The 12,372-nt window shown below is 38.4% G+C and overlaps 2 protein-coding genes across 2 annotated transcripts; one reads left to right on the top strand and one right to left on the bottom strand.

The window, feature by feature from the left end:
• The first annotated feature begins 4,003 nt into the window (after window positions 1-4,003).
• Window positions 4,004-7,257, top strand: LOC133825852 (uncharacterized). The gene is made up of 2 exons (XM_062258745.1): window positions 4,004-4,186; window positions 4,742-7,257. Exons 1-2 carry the CDS (start codon window positions 4,183-4,185, stop codon window positions 7,255-7,257), a joined length of 2,520 nt encoding a protein of 839 aa, XP_062114729.1. The 5' UTR covers window positions 4,004-4,182.
• A 358-nt stretch (window positions 7,258-7,615) lies between these two features.
• Window positions 7,616-10,200, bottom strand: LOC133825851 (uncharacterized). The gene is made up of 4 exons (XM_062258744.1): window positions 9,346-10,200; window positions 8,530-9,267; window positions 7,949-8,451; window positions 7,616-7,852 (listed from the first exon to the last, which is right to left on the bottom strand). The coding sequence occupies exons 1-4, from the start codon at window positions 10,198-10,200 to the stop codon at window positions 7,711-7,713; spliced, it is 2,238 nt and encodes a 745-aa protein (XP_062114728.1). The 3' UTR covers window positions 7,616-7,710.
• Window positions 10,201-12,372: the final 2,172 nt, after the last annotated feature.

The following is a 12,372-nucleotide window of genomic DNA, read 5'->3' as shown; positions in this document are numbered from 1 at the left end:
GAGGTAAGAATTCATCCATGAAAAACAAGCCATACTCTGTTTTACTTTATAGTTTTCAGCTTATAGTTTTGGTGTGGATAGTTGGAATCAATGGGAGTTTTTGTGTAGGATTGATTGGGTTTTGGTGAGGGTATGATGTAGATGAAGTTTAGGGGTTGGTTGGGTGTTTTGGTAAGGTTTTGGATTGGTTTGGAGGGTTTGGTTTTAAGAGAAATCGCAAAGAAGATGAACCAGAAAGTTTCTGGTCTGTAATTGGCGCAGCAGCGCCACTTAGGGCGCAGCAGCGCTATTCAGGGCTCAGAGCTGGGCTCTCTGACTTGGAAATAGGGCTGCAGCGCCACTCACAGGGCTGCAGTGCCATCTGATGGGGCTGCATCGCTAGTCCATTTTTCAGCAAACCTATTTTAGGGCTCGGAATGATCCTTAAGGTTTGGGGTTTGGTTCCTTTGCCCCGTTTGAGTATATTAAGAATCCCGAGAGTGGGGGATTGATCCCGGGAGTGTGGTTTTAGATTGTAAACCATTTATTGATTTATTTTATTAATGGATTATAATTGGTTATGATTAGGTAACCGCTGAGGAATCTAAAGGTTGATCGTTCTCAGGGTTGTTTTTCTAATTCATTCTCGCTCGAACCAGACGTAAGAAAATGCACCCCAAGTGTGACATGCATGGATATTCATGAGGCATGTTGGTTGTGTTAATATGGACTTGGATTGAATAAAGAATGTTTAGCATATGTTGCTCACTTACGCATGGTACTGACTCATTAGTTAGATTTGGCAAAGGTGCTAGTATCAACTGTGAAGCTGTGACTTATTAGTCAGGTTCGGCAGTGGTATTGGGCACTGGTCACATTGCGCTGACTCATTAGTCAGGATGGCCTTAGCGTGTAACGCAAGCCAACAAAGATTGGATCTAATCAACTATCAGCATTGAATGGCTCAAAGAGCATTAATGCCAGACCGACCCCAAGGGTCGATGAATGAAATAAGCGCTTGGAGGCTAATGGCTTACCTAGCAGCCACTCTCCCACTTGAAACAGTGACATGTTTGACAGTCACTCAATAAGGTTTACCAAAACCTGTTGAAGGCTAGTGGCTTACCTAACAGCCACTCTTCCATTTGAATTAGTGACAGGCTAGTCAGTCACTCAGTATGGTTTATTAGGACCTCATGAGTTGTGTTCTCACTTGTTGGAAAGCTTTATGCTCAGTGTGATTATAATGATAATCATTTGATAATGTTATTGAAAAGTGTTATGTTTTCTTGCTGAGCTTTGGCTCATGGGTGCTCTGTGGTGCAGGTAAAGGGAAAGAAAAGCTCACCTAGCCTTGAGTGGAGAGATGATGTGGTGATGTGTACATATGCGGCCGCTTGACCACCACGGCCAAGGAGTTCTCAGAGAAACTAGGGGGTTTACCCTATTTTTGCCGCTTAGGTCGGCGGGATTGTGAATTTGAAACAGTAATGACCATTTTGTACTGAGAACAACTTGTAAACGTTTTGTTTAGCTCTGCAGAGCAGTTTGTAATGAAAATCTCCATTTCCTTTTTATTGGCTTTACACCTTAACCTGTTAATTACACTTAGAGCACGTTTTTTACCAAAGGGCTCGGGTAGCGAGTCAAATTTCCGGTCCACCGTTCACCGTAACTGTTCTGGGGTAATCAGGGCGTTACAGTAGGTCCCCGTGCATTATCATGCTGTGGGGGGCCTTGGACCGCAGAGCTTATCTTTGAGTTCCTTCTGTTGCTAGAAGGACGCTACCCCCTGCTCGATGGGTTCGGCTCTTCACCCCTATGGCGTCTAGGACTACGGGGCTGCTGCCCAGCCCTATTCTGCCTTGGCTGTGGGGGATTGCCACAACCAGGATGGGATGGAGGTTGCATCTCAGGATCCCTTGGTGGGACATCATCCTAAGGCATTGGTGGCTGCTCGAGCCTTTGAGGGCTCGTCGGCTAGATTGGAGGGCTAGGATTGGGACCCCTTTGGGGTGGCCCATTTGAGGATTGATCAGGCTGCGAGGCAGGTGCAGCCTGATTCCTTGCCAACTGCAGGGCTGCTTCGAGGGCTGCCATGGCCTCCCTCTGACGACGGTCCATCTCCGCCAGTCTTTCACTTAGCTCCTGGCGCTGTCGCTCTATCTCCTACTGCTGCCGCGTCATAATCTCAGCAGCACTTTCTTGACTGGCCCTCAGATTGGCCAGTTCATCTTGCAATACCCCAGGGTATTTCTTAGCGTCTCGGAGTCCAGTTCCTCCTCATCAAATTCCAAGTGTGGCTCATTTTCAGCCATGTTTGGGGGAGGAGGCGGTTGAGATGGTGCAGCGCCAGCCGCCTGCCCAATCTTCTTTGTTGTTTTCGCCATTAATGCTTCAGGATCTCGTATCAAGCTCTCAATGAAAAGCACCAGAATGTTGACCCTCGATTTGGTCAACTGACACGGAGTCAAATGCTTGATGTGACTAGATATGTTGAAATAGATCTAATGGCAAAAAACAATAAACGACACACAAAGTTATAGTGGTTCGGCCCCAAGAACCGATAATGACCTACGTCCACTTAAGCTATTATTGATATCGGTTCTCAAAGGAGTGATCAAAGAACTAGGGTTCTCTGAGTTTCACAGACCTAAGAGAGATGAATAATACAATCGTAAGATAATTGCCTTAATTATCTTGTAAAGCGTAAACTTAAATCAGCCAAAAAAAGTCTCTTCCTTGAGCTATTTCTTTCTATTTATAGGCTCAATGGGGATTACATGAATCAGTTACAGATATTCTTTCCGAAATAATCGGATCATCATGGATCATGGGAGATAATCTCGGATATGATTACAATTGTACAAAATTATCTCTAAATATATGGAGTTTATGACCAGGCTGGTCGTATAAAAGCTTCAAATGACACGTCAAGGGAATCTCACTGGTCGATGGTCGAACGGACCTTCTGCCAGGTGTCAGCCACGTGTTAAAAACGTCTGCCACATCACCGGTGCCTGTTTTTTGGATAACAGTTTTAATTTAGAATTTTTCAATATTTTATTATATTGAAATTTATACCATATTTTTTCTTAAATAAAATTATTTAATTTTATACTTAGACCATAACTTTATATATAAAAAATGTCTATGTAATGCATTCTTAGTTTAACTGTTTTTATTTATTTTTAAAAAATAATTTATTTTTTATTTTGTTTAAACTATAGGCGATGTTTAGATTTAAAAAAAAATACATATGTTGATGTGTTTTTTTATAATACATGATACTATTTATTTCTTTAAAATTTATATAATATTACAAAAATATAATAAAAATAAAATAATACAATTTCTAAATAAAACTAAGTAATATGCATGCATTGTATATTGATTTTACCTAGTAAAAATAGATATGGTGGGATGTGGAGAAAAAAAGGAATAGAATGGGGCAATGGAGATGGTTAGCCTTAGCCTTAGCCTTAGGGTATTATTTGATGATACGGGAGCTAGCAGTCGGCTTATCAATTGGTGCTCCGCCGTGAAAAAGGTCATATAAAGAAATCATAAAGCAAATAAATGGTAAAGGACCTTATATTGGGCTTGCCATTGGGGGCTTCAGCGTCTTCCATAGGTTTGCACTACTGCATGGGCCTAATGCAGCCCACCAAAATTTTTTAAAACAAAAATTAAGTTTTTGTAGCTTAAATATATATATATTAATTATTTCGAAATATTTTTTATTATATCATTATCATTTGTTATCAAATATTTAAATCTATATATTAAAATTTTAAAATATTATTCCGCATTTTTTTTATATTTTGATGAAGGGTAACTCCATGAACTAACCCTTTTTCACCATATATTTATAACCATAACCCCTCATTAATGTTTCTCACATTAATGACCTTATAGGCACTTAAAAAGACATCAATACCCTTCAATAGATATTAAGTTGTTCTCTCTTTTATTTGTCTTGCACGTACCTAGCAGCCATGGAAATCTACTCTCCCTCACAAAATATAGCAAACACATATTCTCTCTCAAATCATCAAATCTCAAAGGTCATCACCATTTTTTCGCACCAAGATTTAGAAAGTGACGTTATCTCCCACATCTCTTTTCTTCTCACCCAAGTTGAAGAAGATTAAATAAAAATCATCTCCCAAACTTGAAGAAGATTGAACATTTGATTTGATAATGAGTAAGTAATTTTTTATTTATAGGTTATGGGTGTCTTGTGTAATAGTTTAAATAGAATTTTGGAACTACTATACACTAAAAAATCTGTGAAAAGAGATAATTTTATGTTGAGATGACGAATTTTCGAATGATTTTCGCGATTTAAGTCACTGTGTTCTCACTGTGTTCACACTTTGTTCACACATTATTCACACTTTGTTCACACTTGGTTCACATTTTCGCAATCTTGGTCATTGCGTTCACACTTTGTTCACACATTATTCACACTTTGTTCACACATGATTCATACTTGGTTCAGACTTGGTTCACGAGTACTTAACACATGATTCACATTTGGTTCACACATGATTCACACTTGGTTCACACATAATTCACACTTGGTTCACACATAATTCACACTGGGTTCACACACAGTTCACACATTGTTCACACACGTTTCACACTTGGTTCACACATGCTTCACACATGCTTACTTGACACATTTATTTCTTATTTCTTTTGGCTAGTTTTACCTAATAACCTTTGGATTTCGAACCTTTTGTCATATGTTATGCAGGTCAAACACATATAAATATTGTGGTGTTATATAATGGATCGTGGGAACAAGTTTTGAACGAAGGTTGGTCATTTAGTGCTAAACAAAGCAAGGGTATGAAGGTGCCAAAGACTATCACTTACAATAGTCTTGTTGATCAATTGTATACTTTAATCGGAGCTGACAAGTCTCGTATTGATCTTGACTTAAATGTAATCTATCATTTTGGAAGTAAAGGTATCCCTCCATCTTTAATTAGTAATGATGAAGATGTTGCTTTTTTTCTTGATGAGATAGGAACATCTATCAATCATCGGACACCCCTATGTGTGTCTACTACAGAGAAGAGAAGTAATGATCCTTTGGTTACTAAAACACGTGAGTTGTATACTATTCCTCCAGTTGAAACCAAAGTGAATGATGATTTTTGCATTGATGGCAATGAAGACAGTTGTGATGATGATAATAATGATGCAGATGGCAATGAAGAGAGTTGTGATGGTGATAATAATGATGCAGATGGCAATGAAGACAGTTGTGATGATGATAATAATGATGCATTAAGCTCAGATGATAATGAAAATATTGATAGGTCTACCTGCAATGATGTACTTGTGAAGCATAATTTACAACAGTCAACCTCCAATGAAGTATTGAAGAGCCATGATTCCTCAAATAATAGAGGTCGTAAAGTAAGACAGGTTGGCGAAGATAATCTATGGAGTACTCCACTTTTGTTGAATCAAGGGGAAAAATGCTCTACTTCAGCCTCAACAGCTCAATTACTGACATCTTCTTCGAGTATCAATTCGTGGGAAATAAAAGAGGGTCAAATATTTGAGAACAAGCAAGAGTTGAAGATGAAACTCCATCTTTATGCATTAAAGAAAAACTTTGAGTTTAAAGTAAAGAAGTCTGCGAAAAATATATGGTGTACAGTATGTGTTGATGATAAATGCAAATGGAGGTTGAGGGCTACAAAATTGGTTAATTCCAATATGTTCGAGGTTCGTAAATTTTTCGGTGAACACACATGCTCATTGGATGTTCGACATAAAGATCACCGTCAGGCATCCCCATGGCTTATTGGACATGTCATAAGGAGAAAATTTGAGGGTGATGATGTTAATTACAAGCCAAGGTCAATTGTAAAAGATATGAGTTTATCATATGGAGTTCATATGAGCTATGCTAAAGCTTGGAGGTGTCGAGAGCATGCATTGGCTTACATAAGAGGTACACCAGAATCATCATTTCAGAAACTTCCCTCATTTCTATACATGATGGAACAAAAAAATCCTGGAACTGTTACTCATTTGCAGATGGACAATGAAGGTAGGTTCAAATATTGCTTCATGGCCTTAGGTGTTTCTATAATGGGGTTTAAGACATATATTCGCCCAGTTATATGTGTAGATGGAACCTTCTTGACTACTCGGTGTGGAGGTACTTTGTTATGTGCCATGGGACAAGATGCTAACAAGCAAATATATCCAATTGCATTTTCAGTAGTTGACTCAGAGAATAATGACTCATGGTTGTATTTTCTACTGAGGTTGAAGGAAGCGATTGGTGAAGTGGAGAATCTAGTATTCGTGTCTGATAGACATACTAGTATAGCAAGTGCCTTGACTAAAATTTTTCCTGAGGCACACCACGGTGCTTGTATACATCATGTTAGCATGAATATTCGTGCGAAGTTCAAAACTGACCATTGCCATGAAGAATTCTTCCTTGCAGCGAAAGCTTATAGAAAGCGAGAGTTTTTACGCCATTTTGAGAAGATTAAATTCAAAGATCTTGCAATTGCTCAATACTTAGAGAATCAAGTGGGTTTTGAAAAGTGGGCTCGTTCTTTCTTTCCTGGCCATCGATATAATTTAATGACTACAGGTATTGCCGAAAGCTGGAACAATGTCATTGCTGAGGCACGTGGGTGGACAATTACTTGTCTCATGGAATTTATGAGGCACACTTTACAAAAATGGTTTTTCGAGCGTCGAACTGCAGCATCAGCGGCTACAAGTCCTCTTGCCACAGAAGTGGAAGCTGATTTGCGAAAGTTAGCAGACAAGTCCACTACCTCGTTCTCTTTTCCGTCTAGTCAGTATGAAATAACAGTATTGGATGGTGATCTTGATGGAGATGTCGACTTGAGGAGGAAAACATGTAGTTGTAGAAGATTTGATTTGACAGGTCTTCCTTGTGAACACGCTCTAGCTGGTGCTCGAGATCGTGGCATTAGTCCATATAGTTTATGCTCCAGATTCTACACAGTTGAAGCGTGGTTGTCATCCTATGGTGGATCTGTATATACGCTGGGTAATGAAGAATCTTGGGTGATACCAAATGACATAGGAAGTATGATGATAGCTCCTCCTTTAGTGAAGCAGAAGGCTGGTCGTCCAAAGAAGAAACGACGTTTATCAAAGGGTGAGAAGAATAGAAAACAACATAGATGTAGTAGATGTGGTGTCCTGGGCCACAATCGAGTGACGTGCACCACTGTTTTTCCCCCGCCGTCTAGACATGCTTAGTTTGTACTTTTATTGTTTTACTTTGTACTTTTATTGTTTTACTTAGTTTGTACTTAGTTTGCGGAATTTGAATTTTTAGATTGGTTAAGTAATACGACTTTTTGTGTTAAAGTTTGTTGTTTCGGACACACCTAATTCATATTCACACATAATTCACACCTAATTCACACATAGTTCACACATTATTCACACATATTTCACACGCGGTTCACACATAGTTCACACCTAGTTCACACATAGTTCAATCCTGGTTCACACATATTTCAATCTTGATTCACACTTAATTCACACCCAATTCACACATAGCTTAATAAGATAAAAGTGACAAAGATTTATCCATTCCACTATTAAGATGAAATAAACGAAGTCATTCAATACCATTTAATGAGATGAAGTTGACATAGTTTCTTCATACATTCAAAAGTAAGATACATATAATTAAATAAAAGACAACTATGGTTGTAAGTTATGGTAAAACAAATCTACACAAGTCTTTTTTCTAAAGAAATCCATGTTGTCGTCATTCACTTCGGATAGCGGTTTTTTGGCTAGCAAGTACTCTAGATGTTTGATGACATATACCCCACAATCGCCACTGCAAAGGAAATAAAGTTTTTTAATTATTGGAAGACCATATTGATTATTGGAAGACCAAAGTCTTTTAATATAAATATGGTTAACAGAGTTATACCTAGTTTTGGTCTGTGGCACTTTTTCTATGCCAAGTCTTGTGAACTCAAAACGCACTTTCTGTGCTTGTAGTTGGACATCTTTCCTATGGCTTAACAGCCCACTGGATTGAATTAGAAATGGTAGCATTTTTCCCCATATGCTCATTTTATTCTCAAACTCCTTGTTGGAGACCACAGTGATATCAGAGTCATAAGCTTTTATAAGACAGCTTGTCAATGATATCTCTAACAACACCCAATGTGTCCCAGAAAAATTAATTGGGGTAAACACTTCATCAATGTCTTTCCAACTCCTTTTGAAATTGTTATCATCACCTACCAAGTAATCAAGCACTTCTTGTGGCCAAATGTAGCTTGATTTGATTTTCTTCTTGTTGAATTGTTCCCAATGTGGTTCGAAGAACTGTTGGAACATAGAATCCACGATGGTGAATCTTTCGGAGTAAGTCTTCTTGTAAGTGTACACTCGTTCTTTCATCAACCCTAAAGCTGCATCAATGTGCTGCATGCCAAATATTATAAGTATATATGCATTCAAATTATATATATTTTTAAAAAAAAATTATTTCAGTAGTCTTACCAGTCCGTCTAGCCATGTACGTGGTGTAAGTAGCTGAATAAACCATTTCGCAGTGCACGAACCAGCCAAGAGAGAAATAGGCTTATCATTCTTTTTTAAACCAATTACCCATTTCTTAAAACGTCTCATTTGCTTTTCGTCATATGGCTGTAGGGGATTAATTTCACAAGGATCAGTTACAATTGTCTTTGCTTTCTTTTTCTTCTTAGTTGGATCAGTAAACTCGGAACCAAAAATTCTTTTCGTTGGAACCCTCCTTCTCTTGAATTCCACCCCAGCCATATCTCCAGGAGATACCACCTTACAGCTAGGGCTATCTTCTCCAACAACGTGCTCCATAATAAATGTATGGTGTGGTGAAGCAAGATGCTCATCTGATAATGAATCCTCAGAATCACTACCTTTACGTTGCGAGAGCACTAATTCAATTAGATAATCCAACTTCTCCTCCATTCTTTGTTGGTTACTTTTCAAAGTGTCAATATCAGCTAACAACTTTTCATGGTGGGTGTTAATTGGAGTTGGTATCTCTTTCTTGTCTTGCTCGTGACGATGCCCGTCTGCTACATCGGGCTTTGTGGGAGATTCCTCACGTTCTTCCCTTTCAAACTCCAATTCCACATCATCGTCTACAAAGCTAATAACACGTCCCATGAGTAGTTCATCTGGTCCTTGAATAATAGAGTCATGAAATTCTTTCTCTTCGGGTCTTGGATTGAGCGTGGCCTTCACAAGATTCTGCAACAAAATAATAAATTAATAAAGTATAAACATTACTTATAAATCATAAACTCAAATAAAATCTTAACGACTTACACTTTTTTTCTTAAATACACCTTCAATATCTTTCTCTTTCAGCATTTTATGCGCTGACCAGCTAAGCATTCTTGGAAAGGCCAGGGGTTGTTGATCAGCAAATGCAGAGAACTTTGTGAAAATTTCATAGGCCCAATATTGCAGAGCAATGGCATAACCATAAATTGTGTACTGAGGTGCTGGTCTTTTTCTCTTTTGCTCAACATTCTTCAAGTATTTATTCCTTAGCCTTTCCATATCTTTTGCCAAGCCGAATAATGTCTTCTCGTACGATAATCTCCCCCAAGGATAGTTGAAGAAGTCATCTTCATTTTCCACCATGGAAAGGACATCAATAAAGCATTTCATCTTTGGTTCACTAGGTAATAAAAGAGAGTCTACCAAAAAACATAGACCTAATTTCCATACGTCTTCTTTCACATCGCACCTTTTGAATCCATCTTCCAACTCTTCAGAAGACAAACATTCTTTATTGTTCAAGTATGTCTGGAGAAGTCTTTTACTCTTGGTCATTTCTTTATACTTTGCCTGATCCGGAGAAATTCCACAATTCAATCCAGTGATCAAACCAAATTCACTAATTCCAAACCTTGTATTCTGACCACAAATATTAAAATTCAAGCAGTATTCGTTCTTTCCTCTACCAACAACTCTCCTAAGCAGTAACTGGTGAATAATAACTCCAGAATATTGTAGAGGCGGAGCTAAGAAGAATTTCTTGAATGGTGACTGTTTCGCTCGTTCCAACAAGTCAAATGTCGTGAACTTTGCTATTATTGTACTCATAATGCTCCCTCCCCTATACGCAGCCTTTGCTGGATAATGCCATTCAGTAGGAAGCATGAGGAGTGACATTTGAAAAGGTAAATTAAATAAGCGCTTAATACATAACTCATATATATTCACACTTTCTTCACATACGGTTCACACATTATTTACACATGGTTTACGCATAGCTCACCCAAATTCACACCAACCTCACATAGTTCACACATAGTTCACACACAGTTCACACACAGTTCACACATAGTTCACACATAGTTACTATTGAGGTACATTTTATGTACACTAGTTTAGAAACTCTACAGCAACCAAATCACACAAAACCAAAATACCAAACACTGCAGCAATGACAAGTAAAGAAAACACAGGGGAGTTTAGAGCATAAAGGTCTCCTAAGTTCATTTTGCTAGTCTTGCCATCTCAATTCGCTATTCTCAAAGAGTTACAGAGCTTCTCTTCTCTCTTTTTCTCTATTCTCTACCTTTTTCACCAGCCATCTACCGTACATGTTTTCCATAACTCAGCCAATCATTTGTACCAACTGCAAATTCTAGTTGTCACCTTAATTTTAAACCACCTTGGCTGCAATTGCAGAACCAAATGCAACTCTGGCCAGCATTGCCATAAGCTATGTCTTACTCTTGACCACTTAGTACATATGGTAACTAATGTGAGAGACATCCTTAAATAACAGTTATTATAACTAAAACAAGCCTAATCATAGTGCATACCCCACAACAACCAGAATATATTTTCCTCAAAAGTTCCCAAAATACAGTCCCATTCCTCATTCTAGTCAACCTTTTCTTGGTTATATTAAAGAAATATATGTATATATATTCATGATTTCAGCCGAGGCCATACCATAATACACATCACTTAGAAATTATTTCAACACTTCAAAATAAGACAGTACAATTTGATATTGACAGTATGTACAAGTTTCTCATCATACTCTTGCCTCACTACAAGGAAATAAGTCTAATAATGGCTTATTATAATCAAGAAAAGGGTTCAAGAATCACTTTTAATAGGGTTAGTTAGTATAGTTTCCTTTTATAATTCACACATTATTCACCATAAGTTCAGAACATGGTTCACACACCATTCACACCAAATTCACACATGGTTCACACATCATTCTCACATTGTTCACCATAATTTCGGAACATGGTTCGCACATCGTTCACACACTATTCACACCAAATTCACACACTATTCACACTAAAATCACACATGGTTCACACCAACTTCACTTCATACATGGTTCACACCACAATCACACATGGTTCACACCAATTTCACACATTGTTCACACTTAAATTACATATGGTTCACAACAACTTCACTTCACACATGGTTCACACTAAATTCACACCACAATCACACATGGTTCACACCAATTTCACATATTGTTCACTGAAATTACATATGGTTCACACTCGTTCCTTCACACCAAATTCACACTAAATTCACTCCTTATTTCCCAATTAAAACATGCCTCAAGTAATTAGAAATTCCGAAATTTAACCAAAGTAAAAATTCAAAATAAACAAAGGAGTCATAATAACAACAAGGGATCCCAACAACAATACCTTGGGCTAGGGTATCGGGCTTGCAAGGGGAGTGTGGGGTCTTAGGTGTTGTAAACCTTGGGCTCCGGCGACGTGGGCTCGAAGATATGGCTGAAATGTGGGTGGGTTCGGCGTCGGGACCAAGCGGAGGGGATGGGTTCGTGGGTTCGGGACCAAGACTGTAAAAGGGGCTGGTGGCTGTGGAGATGATGATGCAAGTGGGAGGAGGGACGAGGTGGGTGCTGGCCGAAGTACCACCGCAGCTTCGACGGGAAAAAATCTGAGTTTGGGAGGGAGGGTTTTCAATGGACGGGAAGGGGGAAGAGTAAGAAACTGAAAGAGTTATTTGGGTTGTTTAACAAAAGGGGTAATTTTGTCTTAAAGAGTTAAAAATGTGAAAAACTTTAACTAAGGGTTAGAGTTATAAATATGGGGCTGAATAGGGTTAGTTCATGGAGTTCCCCTTGATGAAAAGGGATTCAAACTTGATACTTACTTTTTATATTTAATTTGGTCGTCGGCTTGCCCAATCCAACCACAAGTCAGCCCCGCCCCCTCTTTTTGACTAATTGGAGTAATAGAACGCAATAAAAGAAAGGAAGAAAAATTCATTTGATTTTGTCCGTTCTAAAAGAAAGGATAGACATTGGTATATTTTGATAGAGTGGTT

Source organism: Humulus lupulus, chromosome 3 (genome assembly GCF_963169125.1).
Source record: "Humulus lupulus chromosome 3, drHumLupu1.1, whole genome shotgun sequence".
NCBI lineage: Eukaryota > Viridiplantae > Streptophyta > Magnoliopsida > Rosales > Cannabaceae > Humulus > Humulus lupulus.
Note: the sequence above shows the minus strand (reverse complement) of the source record. Positions and strands in the feature narration are given on the sequence as shown.